Source organism: Trachypithecus francoisi, unplaced genomic scaffold (genome assembly GCF_009764315.1).
Source record: "Trachypithecus francoisi isolate TF-2019V2 unplaced genomic scaffold, Tfra_2.0 Lachesis_group21, whole genome shotgun sequence".
In the NCBI taxonomy this organism is placed as follows: domain Eukaryota; kingdom Metazoa; phylum Chordata; class Mammalia; order Primates; family Cercopithecidae; genus Trachypithecus; species Trachypithecus francoisi.
The window spans coordinates 32,879,903-32,901,690 of NW_022681467.1; the positions used below are offsets into that span (position 1 = coordinate 32,879,903).

Consider the following 21,788-nt stretch of genomic DNA (forward strand, 5'->3'; position numbering starts at 1 on the left):
TTTAAATGCACACCGGTATGGGGGAATTTTATTGTATTTACAAAGGAAAAAGTGGGTCAGAAATGAAAGAGGATTAACTGGATCCAGTTGCGTTTTGGCTACAGGTAGCCCAGGTCACAGGAGGAATCTTCATCCCTGGGAGTTCCTGCCACAGAAAGAAAGATCAAGCTCAATACGGGGAATTGAAGTAAGGGTGGCTAGAGTGGGATGCATGGAACCAGGGTTATGGGTGCTCCTGTGGCAGGAGCTGGCCTTTTGGATTCCAAAAGAGGCTGTGTGGGGTGGAGGGAAGGATGCGCAAGTGTGCCAGCAAGGTGAGTCCCAGGCTTAGCCGCTGCTCTCTGCTCTGCCAGCCAACTCCCACCAAGACCCTGGGCCAGTCACTTCCCCTTGAAGACGCTGCCTGTAATCCCCAGACAGGCTCAGCGTTCTCCCGGCCTCACCGCCACCACCTCCCAGCGCCTCTTCCCACTCATCACAATGAAGTAGTTGACTGTACAAGAACGTATCTAGTTCCTTGCTGCCTCGGTGCGTTATGAATTCCATGAGAGCAGGAGTTGCTGCCATCCTGTACCCTGCTATGCCTCCGGTCCAGAGCGTGGCATGTCACAGTCACTGGATGGTCTTTACAGGGGTGGGAGGATGGCTAAACCCCAGCCTCAGTTTCCTCACAGGGCCGTTACATGGACACAATGTATGATGGGTGCAAAAGTGTGCCATCTGTCACATGGCTCTCCTCTGCACTCTAAAGCAGGAACTTATTCCTGCTCACCAGTGATATCCTGGTATTTGCAGCAGCCCAGCTGGAGGGGGAACAATGGCTGTAGCAGCCTTCTGGACCCTTCCTGCCAGCTCTGCGGTCTCTATGACTTCAATCTCTGTGAAGCCTCTGGCTTTTAACTGGCAAGAACAAAGCCTGCATTCTTAGGATTAGCCCTCCGTGGAGTCATCCACCCTACCGGGGCCTGATGAGAGCCATAGCAGGTGAACAATTACCTAATCGCAGCCTGCAAGGCACAGAGGAGGCATTCTTCTTAGAGATATTATTTTTGAACTCTAGTCTTGCAGACCCTAGAGATGGTAAGAGCTAACCCCTCGTTTCACAGAGTTGAAACTAAGAAGCGTGTTGCTGTGCCGCTAGTTGTGGAAACAGGCCTGGGGTCCAGGCGTTCTTCCCTCCTCCTAGCCTGGTTGTCGCCCCTCCTGTCATCTGCCGTAGGCCTGGTGCTGCTTGTAGATGGTGAAATCTCTGGGCTGGTGGTGTCTAATCGGGTTGGGAAGAAGGGGAGAGAGGCCACGGAGAGCTCTGCTGGCAACTGGATTTGCTTAATAGGTTGGACCAGAAGTGCCCAGCAGAGCCACACTGGGACCTGCTTGTGCTCGCAGTGAAATCAGGCTCTAGGCTGGGTACGGTGGCTCACGCCTGTAATCCCAGCACTTTGGGAGGCCAAGGCAGGTGGATCACCTGAGGTCAGGAGTTCGAGACCAGCCTGGCCAGCATGGTGAAACCCCATCTCTACTAAAAGTACAAAAAGTTAGCCGGGTGTGGTGGCGGGTGCCTGTAATCCCAGCACTTTGGGAGGCCAAGGCAGGTGGATCACCTGAGGTCAGGAGTTCAAGACCAGCCTGGCCAACATAGTGAAACCCTGTCTCACTAAAAGTACAAAAATCAGCCGGGCAAGGTGGCGGGCACCTGTAATCCCAGCTACTCGGGAGGCTGAGAATCACTTGAGCCCTGGAGGCGGAGGTTGTAGTGAGTTGAGATCATGCCACTGCACTCTAGTCTGGGTGATGAGAGTGAAACTCCATCTCAACAACAACAACAAGAACAAATCAGGTTCTAAACCCCAGCAGAGTTTCTCCAAACAGCCACGACATTTTTGGGAAACTTTGCCCATGAAGTGGGGCTTTGTGCAAAGAACAGGTCTTGGGCCTGCTAGTCCCTGACTTGGGGCCAGCCGCCGCCCCCTCTTTGCCTCACTTTTCCTCCTCTGTAAAATGAGAAAACTCATTTCCGATCTCCCCTGACTCCCAGGAGAAACGTGAGGGCCAGTGAGCTGGGGAACGACAGTCATCACGTCTCTCGTCTGCTGATCGTGTGTCTGTGCACACTCATCTACCAGTGTGTGGGAGGGCTGGTCTGTCTTTGGCTTTATAGTTTTTTGAACTTGGCAAGGGATCCAGAGCATGCCTGTCAGTTCACCTGCAGCCAAATCCTTGGGGACACCTGTTAAAATTCAGATTTCTGGGTCGTATCCCGGAACCATTCAGTGAGTAACATTTTTGGGCATGGACACTGAGCCTGGCCTCTGGCTCTGCACTGGGATACAGCCGTGGATAAGATGCGGTCTCCATCAAACACTTCCCACCCGTCATGTCTAAAGAACTCTCCTAGTATTGATTGATTGATTGAGATGGGATCTCACTATATTGGGCAAGCTGGTCTCAAACTCCTGGCCTCAAGTGGTCCTTCCCCATCAGCCTCCCAAAGTGCTGGGATTACAGGCATGAACCACCGTACCCAGGCACTTTCCTGGTTCTTTTTTTTTTTTTTTTTTAGACAGAGTCTTGCTCTGTTGCCCAGGCTGGAGTGCAACAGCACCATCTCAGCTCACTGCAACCTCCGCCTCCCAGCTTCAAGCGATTCTCCTGCCTCAGCCTCCTGAGTGGCTGGGATTACAGGCGCGAGCCACTACGCCTGGCTAATTTTTATATTTTTAGTAAAGACAGGGTTTCGCCATGTTGGCCAGGTTGGTCTCGAACTCCTGACCTCAGATGATCCACCCACCTCAGCCTCCCAAAGTGTTGGGATTACAGGCATGAGCCACCATGCCCAGCCATTCTCCTAGTTCTTAATGTCTGTCAGGAGGGTCCTTGTTCTCGGTTTGTTTGGCAGAGCCCTATACCTTCAGAGAGGAGTGGATTTCTTCCTTTTCCCAGCAAACCATGGGGCAGGAAGCCCTGAAGTCCCTAAAAGCACACATGCACACACACCCATACCTGTGCTTCTGCAGCAGGGCCACCAGGTTGCTCTCCAATTCCATTTGCTTTTGTTCTGCCCACACGCTATCCACCTGACGGCCAAGCCGTGCCCTTGCTCCTCGCTCTTGGTTTCTCTCTCTATGTGGTTAGAAAAAGAGAACTAGTTGCTATTTGGGTAGGATGTGGAGAGGCAGGGGTATATCCCTACGCCTATTTCAATATCTGGTGTGGACTCTTCTACCACACTTAGGAAGGCAGTATATATAGTAGTGAAGAATACAGTAGTACAAATGTACACAGTTGCAAAACGTCCCCCCACAGATTATTAATTATAGAGGGAAAAATAACTTTATAGAGGAGAAACCTGGCAGACACCATATTAACCAACTGATCGAAGTTACCATCTACCAATATCCACCAATAATGGCACAAGTTGCCATCATGTGCCTCCTGATACCAGGCATTGAGAAGGACACAACATTACTTCTGTGAGTGCATCACCTGATTCCTCTAATCATCATTAGAGGAATGCATCCTCTAATCATGGGGATATGTCTCGCAAATTCAACATGAGGGACATTCTATACATCATTAGCCTTTACTAATCAAAACTGTCAATGTCATGAAAGACCGAGGAACAATTCCAGATTACAAGAAACTGAAGAGACATGACAACTAAATGGTATCCATGAATCCAGATTGGGTCCCGGATCAGAAAAACAAATAATTGTCATAAAGGACATTTTGGGACAACTGGTAAAATTTGAAAATGGATTATAACTGACAATTATATTATGATTATGTAAGGAGATGTCCTTTGGTTAGGTATTAGGAGACACATACAGAAGTACCTAAGGGTAAAGGGTCATGATGACTGCAATTTACTCTCAAATGGTTCAGCAAAAATGATAACAACATTTAATGTGCATATGTGTTTCTGTGTGTATGTATCTATATCCAGCTACAGATATAGAGTAAGCAAATGTGATAAAATGTTAGGAATTGGAAGGGTATATGGAAGTCCATTGTGCTTTTGTTGCAACTTTTTTGCAAGTTTGAGATTTTTTTCAAAGTAAAAACTAAAAAACATACAGGCTATAGAGTCAGGCAGTTTTGCTCCAAACTCTGCCACTCTTTGTGTGTCCTTTAAAAGCTATTAACCCTGGGCCCATACACAGTGGCTCATGCCTGTAATCCCAGCACGTTGGGAGGCTGAGGCGGGCAGATCACGAGGTCAGGAGATCGAGACTGTCCTGGTTAACATGGTGAAACCTTGTCTCTACTAAAATATACAAAAATTAGCCAGGTGTGGTGGCGGGCGCCTGTAGTCCCAGCTACTCAGGAGGCTGAGGCAGGAGAATGGTGTGAACCCGGGAGGCAGAGCTTGCAGTGAGCTGAGATTGTGCCACAGCACTCCAGCCTGGGGGACAGAGCAAGACTCTGTCTCAAAAAAAAAAAAAAAAAAAAAGCTATTAACCCTGTACAATGGGGATAAGGGTTGTTATGAAGATTAAAGAAGAAACTAAAAGCTGGGCAAGGTGGATTACAACTGTAATCCCAATGCTTTGGGAGGCCAAGGTGGGAGGATCGCTTGAGGCCAGGAGTTTGAGACCAGCCTGGACAACATAGTGAGACACCATCTCTACAAAAAATAAAATTGTTGGTTGTGGTGGTGCATACTGGTAGTCCCAGCTACTTGGGAGGCTAAGATGGGAGGATCACTTGAGTCCAGGCATTTGAGTTTACAATAAGGCATGATCATTCCACTGCACTCCAGCCTGGGCAACAGAATGAGACCCTGTCTCTAAAAAAAAGAAAGCAAGAAACTAAGAATAATAGTAGCTGACACTACCAAGGCCATCCTGTGTGCCCAGCACTGTGCCAAGTGTCTATAAATGTCCCAGGGCAGAGCCTTTGTTTTTGGCATGGAGTCATGATTAAATGGTAACTACCACCAGTGTGGTTACTGTTAGAGCCTAGCCGGAAGAGGCACATGGTAGGTGTGGAGGTAAGCTGAGGTTTAACGCTGGAACCCTTTTGCTATGGGAAGTCCAGAAATGACACTTGCTGTGCCAAGGAAGAGATCTGACTTGGTCCCTGGTCTCCTGTAGGGAACAAGATCCTGGAGACTCTGCTGCAGAGTGTGGGAAGAAATCACTAGAACTCCTGCTTACCCCTGCTGCCTGCTCATGATGTCTTGAAGCAGCTTGCGGGCAGACAGCTGGCCCAGCACCTTCCGGTAGCTGTTGGTGAAGATGGCATCTGCATACCGCCGCATCCTGTGCAGAAGGAGTTAGGGGTCAGAGGGCAGGTGGAGGCCAAGCGAGAGGACAGTCACGGCTGCATTCGCCATGTCTCTGCAAGATCCTTCTGTTGCAATCTGTCCCACTCACCCCAAGAGAGACTCAGACCCCTCTGAGTGACCTCTGTGAAGCCGTGTCTGCCTCCCCTGCAAGGACGGGCAGTGGGTGCTGCCTGGAGACATAGCTGGGGCCCAGCTGATGGGCTGAGTCTGCATTCACTAACGCCTACCCCATGGCAGGGATGGCTTGGGAGTAGTGGGAACTTTCCCCAGGGGCTGCTTACCTGAGAGTCAAAGGGGGAGGTGGGGAGCAGTGGGAGCTGCTGCTGAGGGTGAGGATCACAAAGAAGAACACCCAGAATGGCATCCTTCACCCGGGGGCGGCACCTGCAGAGTGACAGGAGAGGAAGGTCAGGTGTAGCCACAGCCATTGGGATGGCCTTTACTGGCCCAGCCCTGGTCTTGACTCCATGGCAAGCCTTGGTCCTTGATTTTTGGAAACTGTGGGATGGGAAAAAGAATCCGGACTCTGGAAGTCAGACAGACCCGGGTTCACATTCTGCCTCTGCCAGCCACCCGCTCTGACTTCACTTTCTTCATCTGTAGAATGGGTGTGATGGAGCTACCCTGCCAACCACATAGGGTTGAAATGAAAACCAGTAATGGTAGAGAAATTTCCCCTTGCCATAAGGCATTAGAAGTGGGATTTGGGGCCAGGCACGGTGGCTCATGCCTGTAATCCCAGCACTTTGGGAGGCTGAGGTGGGCAGATCACCTGAGGCCAGGAGTTTGAGACCAGCTTGGCCAACCTGGTGAAACCCTGTCTCTACTAAAAATTACAAAAATAAGACAAGAGTGGTGGCATGTGCCTGTAATCCCAGCTACTCGGGAGGCTGAGACATGAGAATCCCTTGAACCCGGGAGGTGCAGGTTGCAGTGAGCCAAGATCATGCCATGCACTCCACGCTGGGTGACAAAGTGAGACCCTGTTTCAAAAAAAAAAAAAAAATTAAATAAATAAAATAAAATGGGATCCCTTAGCAAGGAATGGGGAAGGTCAAAGAACCTTCTCTCAATGCCCCCTCATTCAACCCCATCCAGTGTGGCAGTGACGGCAGGCAGCAAGGGTAACTGCTCAGCTCTGAGTCAGACAAACTGGAAATTCAAATCCTAGCTCTGCTGTCATTAGCTGTGTGTCCCAGGACAAGTGGCTTCACCTCTCTGAGCCTTATTTTCCCTGGCCATAAAACCGAAATGGTAACTAGACCTCCTACTTTGGCTCCTGTAAGGATCTGGTGAGGTGAGGTGCCTGAACCAATAGGGAATTCTCTAGAAACCTTTGCTGTGGCTACCTAAGACTGACCCTCTGAGAGGGCAGGCTCTTCCTGTTTTAATTTTGTTTGGAGTTGGAGAGAGGGGAGAAGGGCTCTAAGTCTTGCTCCAGACGCTTAGATTTCGCTGAAGGGTTTTAGTCCTGGAAGAGACCGAAGAGCCGGGTGAGCCAGCGTGGCACAGTCGTCTCATAGGTCCTGTAACTACCCTTAATTGGGGCCTGCGGACACCATGCTCTGCAATTAGGGGAAGAACAGCCAGCAGGGGACAGAGCCCGCCCCTGCACAAGTGCCACTGTGTCGGTCCAGACCTGCCTGAGCATGGAAACACGGCTGCCATCAGGGGACTTGGCCCACTAGGAATTCGGTCCTCCCATCTCCATGGGTTTCTCCCTCTCAGCAGGATGTCTCCTCCATGGGGGTATAGATCCATCCAGGGGCCCAGCCAGTCCCGGAGATGGCCAGCACCCCCACCTTTCCCATGATCTCCCGACATGGTTTCCTTCCCTCCCGCTCCTGGGTCCTGCTGAGGAGTTCTGGCAGGCAGGGCCAGCGCTAGCGAACTCAGCTTGTTCTCCTGGCTCTCTCAGGGTATCACCCTCCTTTCTGAAGGCACTGAAATCTCCTCTAACCCAGGGATGCCTTGGGCCCCCAGGCAGCACTCACAGGGACCACTCATTGCAACCTGAGACCCTGTGCCTGCAGAGCTGGAGTGAGCAGCAGCCCAGGCCTCAGTGGTCAGTCCCTCCCTCCCTGACACAAGCATCCCCCCCTCCCCCCAGCCCCGATCGCACACTGGCTGTCCTCCACTTCCTGCTCTGCTCGAGTGAGCACTGGCTGCCAGCGAATGACAGGGAGCTCACTACCCCCACGCCCTGGGGCTTATTTCCAAGTGGTTCTTTATTTATTTATTTTGAGACAGGGTCTCACTCTGTGGCCCAGGCTGAGATGCAGTGGTGCAATCATGGCCTCATGATTGGCCTCAAACTCCTGGCCTCAAGCAATCCTCCTGCCTCAGCCTCCTGAGTAGCTGGGACTGCAGGCATGTGCCATCATGCCCAGCTAATTTTGAAATTTTCTGTAAAGATAAAGTCTAACTATATTGTCGAGGCTGGTTTCAAACCCCCGGGCTTAAGCAATCCCCCGCCTCAGCCTCACAAAGAGTTGGGATTACAGGCATGAGCCACCATGCCTGGCCCAGGCATTTCTTATTGTTAGGAAGTTTGTCTCATCATGACAAGCCCAAATCTCCTTCTCCTGCAAATATTCGTTAAGCCTCTACTATTCCAGTAAGGACTGGAGCTAGAGAAAAGATGAGAACATGGGATCTGCCCCGAGGGCTGGCTGTGTAACATCTGCCTGCTGGGCCAGAGCCTCTGCACCTGCAGCCAAACTACCAGCCCTTTAGATATGTCTCACATCGACTTAAGCCTTTGTTCCTCAGACCAAGGCTCGGCAACCTTCCGTCCTCCTCATCGCACCATACCATGTCTGGTCCCCCTTCTCCCCACCTGGTCCAGGCTGCCTCTCCAGAAGTGGAATTTCCTAAGCTGGGAGATCTTTGGACACAAGCAGGACCCCTTGACAGAAACCACTGCCTTTCCTGTCTCTCAGCTGCCGCCTGGCTTTCTTGCCTTCTTTGCTGCTGATGTTTAAAGATTCAGGCAGATCTAGGTCCCCAATCACCTCCCTCCCCTGCTCAGAAGCCCTTGGCTCCCCACTCCCTCCAGAATAAAGCTCAAACCCCTTGTCTTGACTTAAGCTTTCCCTCTGCCTCCTGAGCTCCTGCTCCTTCTCCCGAGGACTGACACAAGTGATTTCCAGCCCCTGTGCCCTTCCGGGCTCTACAACCCACCCTTGCAGTCTCCCTCTGGAGCAGGCATCCCCATACTCCTCTTACAGCTGAGGAAAAGAGCCCAGAGGACCTTTTCCATGGTCCTCCAACAAATTAGTTTTGGAGTGGGCACTTCAGAATGGGCCTCCCCATTCCCAAGCCAGCAGACTTCCTCCCGCTCCATGCAGCAGCCTCCCAGGTACATTCCCCGTTCACAGGGGGCCTCAGCCTCCATCACCCGCACGTGGGAAAGGGTCTGAAAAAAAGGAAAACTTCTTGCTCTTTGTCATTGGGCCTCTGGGGAAGAAAGAATGGGGACAGACAGGAACACCTGCTTGACTGGCCCCTCCCTATGCACACCCGGTAGTTTCAAGGAGTTGAAAATAACCTTATCGAAGGGCAGACTTTGATGGCGAGGGCAAGTCACAGTAAACATGATAATACCCCGCTCATTCAAGATAAGGCTCAGTAACTGCACAAGCTAACCAGGGGGCTCAACATTTGCCGCAAATCCTGTGCCCCAGGTCAAGACACCATGGCAACCTCTGAGCTATGAGAACCTAATCCATGGGTTTGCAGATCCCACTGGATGAAAATGGGAAACAACAAGAATTACCCAGTGTAGGATAAGATAAGAAAAGAGGTTATGTCACTAAGGATAAAAGAGCTCCAGCCTGAGCAACATAGAAAGACCCCATCTCTACAAAAAATAAAATAAAATAAATTATCTAGGCATGGTGGCACATGCCTGTAGTCCCAGCTACTCTGGAGGCTGATATGGGAGGATTGCTTGAGCACAAGGGGTTAAGTCTGCAGTGATCCATGATAGTGTCACTGCACTGTAGCCTAAGTGCCAGAGCAAGACCCTATCTCAAAGAATAAAATAAAATAGCTGTCAATAGACACATTCCACATGACAGCTTACGGAGTCAAAATTCACCGAATGAAGTGTAGCTGAGCCCAACAGTGTTGAGACAACTCTGATGACTGAAGGCACTCCAGAGTTTATGATCTGTCATGATCATTGGTTAGCTTCCTGCAGTGCTTACTGATTCTGTGATTAGATGTACTTGAGATTGCCTGGATTCAGGATAAACAGGCACTTAATCTACATCCATTGGCACCTTTTGCCAGCCTTCATGTCAGGAATGTCAGGAGAATTCTGCAGATTCATCTGCAGCTAATGACAGAGGTCAGGTCCCAAGCACCCAAATTCACAAGGCCATTTTTGAAAACCCAGGGAAAGAACATCTTTAACTTTCTTTGAATATTCCCCTTTGAAATTTGAGCACCCCAAAGCATCGACATCCTGATCTGGTTTATAAACTGTTTCACCGACAGCATTCCAAGTTAAAAGAAATCTAAGTTTTTAATGAGGAAGCATCTTGAACTGTCATTCAAAAGAGTGATACTCCACCTCCTTCCAGAAGGGGTTTGAGGCAGTCTATGGTGAAAGACACAAATACTTCAGGATCATTAAAGCAAGGATCAGGAGACAGGCGTGGGGTAGTGGAGGACTCCAAGGGCAGATAATTGTGTCTAAAACCTGGAGTAAAGAGTGCAGCTGCAATGGAGCAAGAAAGCAAAATGTTATCAATTTCCCGGCAATTACATTGAATCAGTTCTGAGTGATCAACGAGCAGTATTGATTTGCACAGCCACTTGGCTCATCTCTGATCCATGGCAGAATCCCATCGCTGACAGGAAAATCGAGCCAACTCACATTTGCCCCTAAAGCCTGCCCACGCACCCTTGAAGGAGCACTGAGACCTCAACGCCTGCGACAGACGCCTGGAGCCAGTCCGCCACGCGCCCAAGTTAAGAGAAGCCCCAAACAGCACCATCAAAAGCCTATTCCAGAGCCCCTATTGAGGGGTGGTTTTATCCAGAGAGGGGCTCAGATGTACTCACCAGTCCATGGGTAAAGAGGATGGTGGTGGACCTCTTGGACCCAGTGTTTCTGAGTTGGTGAGAAGGTTAACTTTTCTTGCCCCCACCCAGCCCAGCCCCCCAGGGCCACCCCCTCACCTGATGCGGCAGATCTCCCCCTGCTCCGAGGCACTGCTCCAGTCCAGGGGCCCTGAGCTGGGTGTTGGCTCCGGCAGCCGCCTGGCGTCCCCATCATTTATCCCTTCATTTTCCTAAGCGTTGTCAGCGTCAGAGAATCAATTACCCACAAGTCAACCAAAGGACTGTTTTTAGCATCACATCACACTGACAAACCCTAATAGGTGAAAGAGGTTTGGCCCCTTGCAAATTAAGACTCCTGGTAAAGTCTCCCTTTACCTTTGACAGGGTGGACAGAGTACAAAGTTGTAACATCATTCCAAGAGGATATAGAGAATATATACTGCCATAATAATGACTGGAGAACTCAGCTGGGCGCAGTGGCTCACACCTGCCATCCTAGCACTTTGGGAGACTGAGGCGGGTGGATTGCCTGAGCTCAGAAGTTTGAGACCAACCTGGGCAACATAATGAGACCCTGTCTCTACAAAAAAAAATTTGAAAATTAGCTGGGTGTGGTGGCACACGGCTGTAGTCCCGGCTACTCAGGTGGCTGAGGCAGGAGTGTCACCTGAGCCTAGGAGGCGGAGGTTGCAGTGAGCCAAGACCACACTACTGCACTCCAGCCTGGGTGACAGAGCAAGACTCTATCTCAAAAAATATATTTTTTTAAAAAGAAAAAATATGTGTTAAAAATAATTGGAATACTCATAAGAGTGAAACACCAAGAGTTTATTGATTCCCGAAGATAAATGTGCCTTTTTAAAAGTTCTTATAATTTAGTTTTGTCCCTGTGTAATTTTATTTCACTTTTGGGAAGACACATTACAAATAAACAGTATTCTCTCCTTAGTGGGGAATTTGTTCACTATTTCCCTTGTCATCCAATTATCAGAATTCTGCACTATTTGATTTACACCTGCTTGGTCACAGGCTGATTTCAACAGCATCCGTCGTCATTTGTCAAGGCAGCCAGACATTGGCAGTTGCCTCAGAGAAGTGTGAAGTGAGAGGGAAGAGATGGAAAACCTTGGGAGAGTTGTGTTTCCAGATTTTTCTAGCCTATAGCTAAGAAATCCCCACAAATGACATAAAAGCATAGGAGGCAGAAGCTCTGGTTTCCCAGGCGGCCATCGTGGAAGTATGGAAAGAGCTCCAAGCCTCGAGTCTAGGGACCTGCTGCCTCTCCCAAGCCTGTCAATCATGACCTCTATGACCCTTAGGAAGTTACTTCTACCTGGCTGGGCGCGGTGGCTCACACCTGTAATCCCAGCGCTTTGGGAGCCTGAGGGTGGGTGGATCACGAGGTCAGGGGTTCGAGACCAGCCTGACCAACATGGTGAAACCCCGTCTCTACTAAAAATACAAAAATTAGCTGGGTGTGGTGGTGGGCGCCTGTAATCCCAGCTACTCAGGAGGCTGAGGCAGGAGAATTGCTTGAACCCGGGAGGTGGAGGTTGTAGTGAGCCGATATCGCACCACTGCACTCCAGCCTGGGCGACAGAGCGAGACTCTGTCTCAAAAAAAAAAAAGGAAGTTACTTCTACCCTCCAGGCCTTAGTTTCTACCTGGAAACTTGAGAGTTGACATAGAACAGCAACTTCCGAACTTTTTTTTTTTGAGAGGGAGTCTCTCTTTGTCACCCAGGTTGGAGTGCAGCGGCGTAATCTCGACTCGCTGCAACCTCCACCTCCCAGGTTCGAGTGATTCTCCTGCCTCAGCCTCCAGAGTAGCTTGGACTACAGGTGCGTACCACCAAGCCTGGCTAAGTTTTACATTTTAGTAGAGATGGGATTTTGCCATGTTGGCCAGGCTGGTCTCGAACTTCTGACCTCAGGCGATCCACCTGCCTCAGCCTCCCAAAGTACTGGGATGACAAGTGTAAGCCATTGCACCCAGCCCAAACTTTTTTTTAAAAAGTGGCAAAACTCTTTCTTTGGAAACCTACAGAAACAGGTTTTTAATACGGGGCTACTGTGGTTGAAGAGGGGGAAGTGGAGTGGAGACTCCCCTGCCTACCCCTGAGGTACCTCAATGGGTCACAATTACAAGCCAGTAGTTTCCAAGAGTCCCCTTAGCAACACTATTTTGTGTTTCTGCTTCTTATCCTGCACTGAGCCATGTTCTCGGCATCTAGCAAATACGGGATGTTTCTCATAGAAGCAAGGCTTGAGTGGTATGTCACCTTGCTGGCCAGGATATAAAGTGGTCAGGTCAGGCCAGATCCCCAAGGATTAAAAATGGGCTGATAGCCGGGCGCAGTGGCTCGTGCCTGTAATCCCAGCACTTTGGGAGGCTGAAGTGGGTGGATCACCTGAGGTTAGGAATTCGAGCCCAGCCTGACCAACATGAAGAAACCCCGTCTCTACTAAAAATACAAAATTAGCTGGGCCTGGTGGCACATGCCTATAATCCCAGCTACTAGGGAGGCTGAGGCAGGAGAATTGCTTGAACCTGGGAGGCGGAGGTTGCGGTGAGCCAAGATCGTGTCATTGCACTCCAGCCTGAACAACAAGAGTGAAATTGTGCCTCAAAAATAAATAAATAAATAAATAAAAATAAAATAAAAATGGGCTGATAGTGGTCGGGTGCAGTGGCTCATGCCTGTAATTCCAGCACTTTGGGAGGCCAAGGTGGGCGGACTGCCTGAGCTCAGGAGTTCGAGATCACACTGGGCAACATGGTGAAACTCTGTCTCTACTAAAATACAAAAAAATTAGCTGGGCGTGGTGGCACATGCCTGTAATCCCAGCTACTGGGGAGGCTGAGGCACAAGAATCACTTAAGCCCCAGAGGCAGAGGTTGCATGAGCCGAGATGGCGCCACTGCACTTCAGCTTGGATGACAGAGTGAGACTGTCTCAAAAAAAATAAAATAAAAGGCAGGGCGTGGTGGTTCATGTCTGTAATCCCAGCACCTTGGGAGGCCGAGGCGGGCGGATCACGAGGTCAGGAGATCAAGATCATCCTGGCTAACATGGTGAAACCCCATCTCTACTAAAAACACAAAAGAATTAGCCAGGTGTGGTGGCGGATGCCTGTAGTCCCAGCCACTGGGGAGGCTGAGGCAGGAGAATGGCGTGAACCCAGGAGGCGGAGCTTGCAGTGAGCCGAGATCACGCCACTGTACTCCAGCCTGGGTGACAGAACGAGATTGTGTCTCAAAAAATAATAAATAAATAAATAAATAAATAGGCTAATAGCTTTAAATTAATTATTATTATTATTTTATTTGTTTAATTTTTTGGAGACAGGGTCTCGCTCAGGCTAGAGTGCAGTGGCGAGATCTCAGCTCACTGCAGCCTTGACCTCCTGGGCTCAAGCAATCCCCAACCTCAGCCTCCTGAGTAGCTGGGACTGCAGTTGCACGCCACCATGCCCAGCTAAGTTTGTTTTAGTAGAGATGACGTCTCACTATGTTGCCCTGGCCAAAAATTAAATACCATTTTTTTAAAAAAAGTGCAGGTCACAGCATCAGGAAGCAGATGAAAAAGTTGGGAGACCCAGGGCTATGGGCTCTTGCACAGTCAGGAAGTGTGGGGTGACTCCTGGAAATGCAAAGTGTGGACCATGCGGAGCTGGTCACCCAGCGTGGATGCTGGGCCAGGGCACAGATGCAGGTTACATGGAGTTGGCTGGAGAAGCCATGGGACTAAGAATCCAGCCTCGGTTGAAACTCTGTGCCAGGCATTGTGCTACAGACTTCACGCCCTATCTCAGTTTTCTTATTTGTAAAACGGGAGTGATAGAGCTCAATTTATGAGTCTGTTGGGTGAAGATTATTGTGACATTGCACAAGGGGCAGACCTGGCAGAGGGCAGACCTCACAGTTTAGCTTTGACAATTGCTGTTCTTGTCATTGCGGTAAATGGGGAAATAGCCATAGAAGGTTACGTGCTCAGCCACAACCACAGAGCTAGTCAGTAACTGGAAGAGCTATGAGTCAAACATGTTTTCTGACTTCCTTGCAGCCCCAGCTACTCGGGAGGCTGAGGCAGGAGGATCACTTGAGCCCAGGAGTTGGAGGCTGCAGTGAGCTATGTTCGTGCCACCATACTCCAGCCTGGGCAATGGAGTGACAGACACTCTGTCTCTATTGAAAAAAAAAAAGGAAAAAAAAGTTTTCTGATTTCTGATTTTTTTTTTTTTTTTTTTTTGCCCCACACTATGGCCCTTCCTGGGCCTACCAGTTCCAAATTTTTTTAAAAAGAACTTTCACAGTTTGGCCAGGCATGGTGGCTCACGCATGTAATCCCAGCACTTTGGGAGGCTGAGGCAGGCAGACTGCCTGAGGTCAGGAGTTCGAGACCAATCTGGTCAACACGGTGAAACCCCATCTCTACTATAAATACAAAAAAATTAGCCGGGCCACGTGGCATGCGCCTGTAATCCCAGCTGCTTGGGAGGCTGCGGCAGGGGAATTGCTTGAACCAGGGAGGTTGCAGTGAGCCAAGATCGCAGCACTGCGCTCCATCCTGGGTGACAGAGTGAGACTCCGTCTCAAAAACAAACAAACAAAAAACAATTCACCTATCATAAAGCTCATTTGTTTTAAGTCTATGGCTCCATGAGTTTTCATACTTTTATACAGTGGTGCCACCATTGCCACAATCCTGTTTTGGAACATTTCTGTCCCTCCAAAAGTTCCCTGTAGCCCATTTGCTCGCAGTCCCTGCTCCTGCTCCCCACCCTAGGCAACCCCCAATCTGCTGTCTCACAGTTTTCCCTTTGCTAGGAAATTCCTGTAAATGGAATCTTTTATATAATGAGTAAATCATAATAAATCAAATAAAATACGCACTTTTTGGTGTCAGGCTTCTTCCCAGCACAATGTTTTGACCTTCATCCATGTTGATCCAGGTATTAATAGTTTGTTCCTTTTTATTCCATTGTATGGATGTATGACTGTTTGTTTACCCATTCACCTTGATGGACATTTAGGTTGATTCCAGTTTGGGATTACTATGAATTATGCTGCTATGAACTTTTTTTTTTTTGAGACAGGGTCTTGCTCTGTCGTGTAGCCTTGACTTCCTGTGCCCAAATGATCCTCCCACCTCAGCCTCCTGAGTAGCTGGGACCACAGGTGTGAGCCACTGCACCCAGCTAATTAAAAAAAATTTTTTTGTAGCAGTGGGGTCTCTCTATATTGCCCAGGGTCTCTCTCTATCAAACTCCTGGGTTCAAGTGATCCTCCCACCTCAGCCTCCCAAAGTGTTGAGATTACAGGTGTCAGTCACCCTGCCCGGCCTGGTATGAACATTTCAGTAGGATACCTTGTGTGAACATGTTTTCATTGATCTTGGGTGGGTACCTAGGAAGGGAATCACTGGGTCATATAATGAGGGTTTAGCTTTTTCAGAAATGGCCAGTCTTTTCCAAAATGGCTGTACCACTGACTTTCCCCCCAGCAGCGATGGGGGTCTGTCCCTGAAGTTCTTAAATGAGCATCTATTTCCTCATCCCACAAACCTCTCTTAAGCAACTAATTAGGCCCATGTAGAGCTTGCTGGATTAGCTGTCCAGCTCCGAGTGGATTGGTCCCTTTTCTGCAGTTAGGGGAGTGGGGTGGGCTTCTCCCCTCCGCATGGCATCTTCTGGGGTGCTATGAGGAACGTAGAGTGTTTGGACACAGTGCTTGTCTTCAAAGAGCTACAGGAGGAAGCTGAATAACTACCCCGGGCAGGTAGATCCAGAGAGGGACACAGTATCAGTCTAAACGCTCCAAGAATCAAGAGAAGGGAGAAGTCATGTAAACCCAGGAGTTCATCATCAGACACGAGGAGGGAGAAGCTTAAAATGGGAGCACAGGTTTAGGGGACAAATGGATTTGGATTTGAAACCAACTCTGCCCTTTGCCCCATGTGAGATTCTAGGCAAGCTCAATCCCTTAATCTCTCTGAGCCTCAGTTACTACATCTGTACAATGGGGTGATAAGAACTACCACTCCAGTTTGTTGTGAGAACCAGAAATATGCTTGGCCAGGCACGGTGGCTCACATCTGTAGTCCCAACACTGGCAGGCAGAGGCAGGCAGGTTGCTGGAGCCCAGGAGTTCGAGACCAGCTTGGGCAACACAGCGAGATCCCCGTCTCCACAAGAAGAAAGAAAGAAAAAGAAATATGCATGTTGGTGTCTGATATGTAAGTGTCTTGGCAAATGGTAGCAGTTATTGTAGTTTTTCGGAGCTGAGCTCTGAAAAAACAGGCAGCTTGGTGGCAGCCTGGTGGCGGGAAGGGCTGGGAGCCATCTTGGTGACAGGCTTTATTTGCAGTAAATTCTCAAACCCACTGAGAAAGAGCATAGTGGGGCGGGGGGTGGGGGAGGATGGGGAGCTAGAAAGAACCCAGAGAATGAAAACCCAGCCCCTGCCACCGATTCCCACCGCCGCCTTGTCCTTGTCCCCGCAGTGGTGATGAGAACGCCTCGGTCGCCGCCCAGCTCACTTTCCCAGGACGTGTTTTAACCCAGCGTTAATTAGTGATTGTGGCTGCATCTAGGGCTGGGGGCTTGAGCTGAAGAAAGAAAGTGCCCCAGAGAAAGGCAGACTTTAAAAGGTCCCAAAAGGCTGGGGCAGTGAGGCTCTGCGGAGCGGGAGACAAGCCGTGCATTTGTGTTGCAAATTTCCAGTGTGTGCAAGCCAGCCATTCAAAGAGGGCGATGCTACTGGCAGCCGGCATGGGGGTGGGGAGGGAAAGGAAGTCCACAAAGGGGGCCTGTCTGAGGACCTCAGACCCTGCTTTGTGAAAGCTGCTTTCATCCCCCTCCCTGGTTGATGGCAGTGTTCCCAGTCCAAGGCCACTGTGCAAGGATGCAGAGGCCTGGACCCCAGACTCTCAGATTATCTTGACCCTCCCTGCTTGCCCTTCTAGGCCTGTTTTTGTGGCATCAGCAACAGCAGGTGTCTGAGTGCTCCCGGGTACTGTGTCAGAGGAGACCAGGTTTAAGTGGTGTGGGCTTGCTAGGTGGCTTCAGGCAAAGTCACTTGACCTCCCTAAGGGTCAGTTTCCTCTTCTGTAAAATGGAGCTGATGTGGTCCTTTCTCCTGCTTCACAGGCTCCTACCCAAGCAGAAGGGCCTGTAGATTGGATGGCAGCTCAGAGCTTCATTTCTTTCTGAAAAAGTCTGCATCTGGGAAAGTCATTAGAAGAGCTCTTTTAATGAAGAGATGAGGTCAGTTGTACTTAGCGAATCAATGATGCAACTCTGGGTTCCTTGGAAATGTTACTCCCATGAGTATTTTAATTTTTTTTTTTTTGAGACGGAGTTTAGCCCAGGCTGGAGTGCAATGGCACGATCTCAGCTCACAGCAACCTCCGCCTCCCGGGTTCAAGCAATTCTCCTGCCTCAGCCTCCCCAGTAGCTGGGATTACAGGCATATGCCACCACGCCCAACTAATTTTGTATTTTTAGTAGAGATGGAATTTTACCATGTTGGCCAGGCTGGTCTTGAACTCCACTCACCTCAGGCTCCCAAAGTGCTGGGATTACAGGCATGAGCCACCGCGCCCAGTTCAATTTTTTTTTTTTTTTAGACAGAATCTTGTTTTGTCACCCAGGCTGGAGTGCAGTGGCGTGATCTCTGCCCACTGTAACCTCTGCCTTCCAGGTTCAAGCGATTCTCCTGTCTCAGCTTCCCAAGTAGCTGGGACTACGGGCACGAGCCACTGTGTCCGGCTAATTTTTGTATTTTTAGTAGAGACAGGGTTTTACCACGATGGCCAGGCTGGTCTTGAACTCCTGATCTCAAGTGATTCGCCCGCCTCGGCCTCCCAAAGTGTTGGGATTACAGGCGTGAGCCACTGCACCTGGCCCATGAGTATTTTGAACATTCACCGTGCTTGGAATCTTTGGGCCTGCCACAAGTCAATGAAGCACGCTAGCCAGGTTGGTTTTTGAGTTGGTAGACTTGGTGCAGATGCCAAGCTGCTGCATAGGAGGCTGTCCCCCGCTGATCCTCGGGCAACCCCTCCCTGGTGAAGATCTGACCATACTTCAAAAGCCTCTTGGAGGCCATCTCTCCAAGAAGCATTCTCCCTCCCTGGCCTTGCCTGTGGTTGAGTGATTTTATAATTTTATATGCAGAAAGTTGTCTGCTTTCCTGAGATCCTTGGGATGCCTGGGACCAAATATTTGAGCCCTCTAAAGCTTTCTAATCAAAGTGTGGTCCGTAGACCAGCAGTATTGACAGTACCTCAGGGCTTGTTAGGAATGCACCATGTCAGGCTCCACTCTGGACCAATTCAAGCAGACGCTAAAATCTGTGAGGATTCTAAAGGCATCAGGCACCCTGGTGTGTAAACGCCCAGGATTTTTTTTTTTTTTTTTTTGAGACGGAGTCTCGCTCTGCCGCCCAGGCTGGAGTGCTGTGGCCAGATCTCAGCTCACTGCAAGCTCCGCCTCCCGGGTTCACGCCATTCTCCTGCCTCAGCCTCCCGAGTAGCTGGGACTACAGGCGCCCACCACCTCGCCCGGCTAATTTTTTTGTATTTTTAGTAGAGACGGGGTTTCACCGTGTTAGCCAGGATGGTCTCGATCTCCTGACCTCATGATCCGCCCGTCTCGGCCTCCCAAAGTGCTGGGATTACAGGCTTGAGCCACCGCGCCCGGCCAAACGCCCAGGATTTTGATCAGGTAGGAGGGCCATGGCCTCAGGCAGCCGGGAGATGTCGCTGTTCCCCAGTCATTGGCGTTGTCAGGTTTTGCTACCAGCGCCAGAGGCCCCGCATGTGGGGCTTTGTTCGCTGTGAAATCCCAGGACCACGAAAGGGTCAGGTCAGGTTTGTCATGCTACCCTTTTGTCCGCCACTCAACCTGCCCCTCCTCCCATCTCTCCCTGCCTGTTCCTGTCCTGGGTTCCCAGCGATGTTTCCAGATAGGGAAGACTGTGTGGTCCCCAAGCCCAGCCCTGCCCCAGGATCTCAGGAGAAAGCCCACAGGAGATAGTGCATCTGGCCAGGCGCAATGGCTCATGCCTGTAATCCCAGTACTTTGGGAGGCGGAGGTGGGTGGATCACTTGAGGCCAGGAGTTCAAGACCAACCTGGGCAACGTGGTGAAACCTGTCTCTGCTAAAAATACAAAAATTAGCCGAGTGTGGTGGCATGCACCTGTAATCCCAGCTACACAGGAGGCTGAAGCAGAAGAATCACTTCAACTTGGGAGGAGGAGGTTGCAGTGAGCGGGGATCGTGCCACTACACTCCAGTTTGGACAACAGAGTAAGACTGTCTCAAAAACAAAACAAAACAAAACCAAACCAAAAACCAAAAAAAAAAAAAAAAAAACCAGAAGTGTATCCTACAAGGTCTCCCTCAGCCTGACTCATCAGACAAGAAGAGCTCAGACCAGCAAGGAGGGGGTGTCTACAGGGAGGACCCCCCTCGCTTGGAATCTCTGAGTTAGGGGATCTTAGTGACAACAGGACCTGCAGACACAGTGGGAAGAATTCCCATGATTTGAGTGTCCACAGGCAAAAGTCAAGGCCTGCCTGGGACTTCAGTTTCCAGTTTCTATTTTCTGTGTCAGGAGCCAGGTTATCTCATGGCCTTACTTCCCCTCTGTGGTTACAGTGCAGTTAAAGGAACCCTGATAGCTTTGACTGCAGCAAACTCAGTTTCGAGTCAGGGCCAAACGGACCTCACTCCAGACTAGAAGCAGAGTCACTGGGGTTTCCCTCCGGGGCCTGGAGCTCCCCCTCTCTGGGCCTTTCCCACCTTGCCTGGTTTAGCCCCTGAACACCCAGGCCACAGAGCAGAAGGAAGAGCAGCCTCCGCACCCAGTGCCCCCAGCTCCTGACTTCCCAGTGGCTGCGCCCTGTTGAAGCTGGAACCTCCTCTAAGGCCCAGAACCTGGGATCCATGGCTGAGACCTGGCTTCCTGCCTAGCTCCTGTGCCCCTGGGGTCAGCCCCACTCACCACCACCCAATGACTCACGGAGTCCAGCTGTCCTGGATTTCCGCAGTCTAGCAGTAACATATATGTGCCAGTCACGTAATACATATGATCTCATCTCATTCAACAACCTTGAGCCTTAGGGACACATAGTGCTCTCGTTTCACGGTGGAAGAAGCTGAGTCTTGGAGATACTGGGTAACTCATCCAATCTCATACAGATAGTACATGGAGAGGCCAGGGTTAGGAGTGGGGCTTGCCTGCCTCCAGACAAGCTCACCTGCCCCGGAGCAGTGCTATCCCTTACCCTGCCTCGGCAGCCTAGGGCTGATTTCTGCCAGCTTGATTTCCCATGGCTTGGTATCAGTAGAGTCTTTGTGGGTCCTGTGAGGTGGAGTGATAAAGGTGACGTGAGGATTTCCTATAGCAATGACAAGGACCCTGCAATGGAAGATGGCACTGCACTTTACACTCGCGCTTGTCATGGTGATAGTGACATTTCTGATTAACATCAGAACTTTGGTCTGCTCATTTCACCCGTGAACCTGGAGCCAGAAGTCCCAGGATCCCATCTGACCTCTGACCCAATTCTCACATCCTTCAGGTGAGAGATGGTTCCAGGCATGCACAAACATTCCAGAATATTAATTGATGATGAAAAGTCATCATTAATTTATTGGCATATTTTGTCTTTTATTCCTGCCTCCTTCTGTCCTTTGATAATTTATCCATCAGATATCAATGTAGTAATACACATCGGGTGCTAAGTGCCGTGTTTGGTGTCCAGGAGCCAAGAGTAAAGCACAATTCAAATGAACTGATATTTATCAGGTACCGCTCTGTGCCATTCACTGAGTTGGGGGCTCCAGACATTCTGTGGACTTGCTTTGGTGCAATTTTCATCCTAGCTAGACAAGTGGGCAAACAGATAATTACACAGTGTGATATACACAGTCTATAATCGAGGTGCCTACAAGGAGCTGTGGGAGCAGAGTGGGTGGGGACTTCCCCCTGCTAAGGAGCAGGAAAGGCTTTGCTTACGATGTAACTTTTTTTGGGGGTGGCGGTTGGGGGGACAGGGTCTCACTGTCACACAGACTGGAGTGCAGTGGCATGATCTTGTCTCACGGCAAACTCTGCCTCCCAGGCTCAAGCGATTCTCCTGCCTCAGCCTCCGGAGTAGCTGGGATTACAGGTGCGCATCACTACTGCCTGGCTAATTTTTGTATTTTTAGCAGAGACGGGGTTTCACTATGTTGGCCAGGCTGGTCTTGAACTCCTGACCTCAAATGATCCACTCCCCCCCTCAGCCTCCTAAAGTGTTGGGGTTATAGATGTGAGCCACCTCATCTGGCTTCTTTTTTTTTGAAACAGGGTCTCACTCTGTCACCCAGGCTGGAGTGCAGTGGCTTGATCTGGGCTCACTGCAACCTCTGCCTCC

At 50.0% G+C, this 21,788-nt stretch overlaps 1 protein-coding gene across 1 annotated transcript; it reads right to left on the reverse strand.

The window, feature by feature from the left end:
• Window positions 1–5,671, reverse strand: GHRH (growth hormone releasing hormone). Its single transcript, XM_033185362.1, has 4 exons — window positions 5,569–5,671; window positions 5,157–5,261; window positions 3,001–3,120; window positions 1–145 (listed from the first exon to the last, which is right to left on the reverse strand). The coding sequence occupies exons 1-4, from the start codon at window positions 5,649–5,651 to the stop codon at window positions 130–132; spliced, it is 324 nt and encodes a 107-aa protein (XP_033041253.1). The 5' UTR covers window positions 5,652–5,671; the 3' UTR covers window positions 1–129.
• Window positions 5,672–21,788: the final 16,117 nt, after the last annotated feature.

Excerpts from the sequence above, each read along its gene's own strand:
- GHRH (XM_033185362.1), bottom strand. The coding sequence starts at position 5,651 with ATGCCATTCTGGGTGTTCTTCTTTGTGATCCTCACCCTCAGCAGCAGC. Across the intron at positions 5,262-5,568 it reads CCTCCCCCTTTGACTCTCAG|GATGCGGCGGTATGCAGATG; the intron begins GTAAGCAGCCCC and ends CCTTCTGCACAG. Across the intron at positions 3,121-5,156 it reads ATCATGAGCAGGCAGCAGGG|AGAGAGAAACCAAGAGCGAG; the intron begins GTAAGCAGGAGT and ends CTAACCACATAG.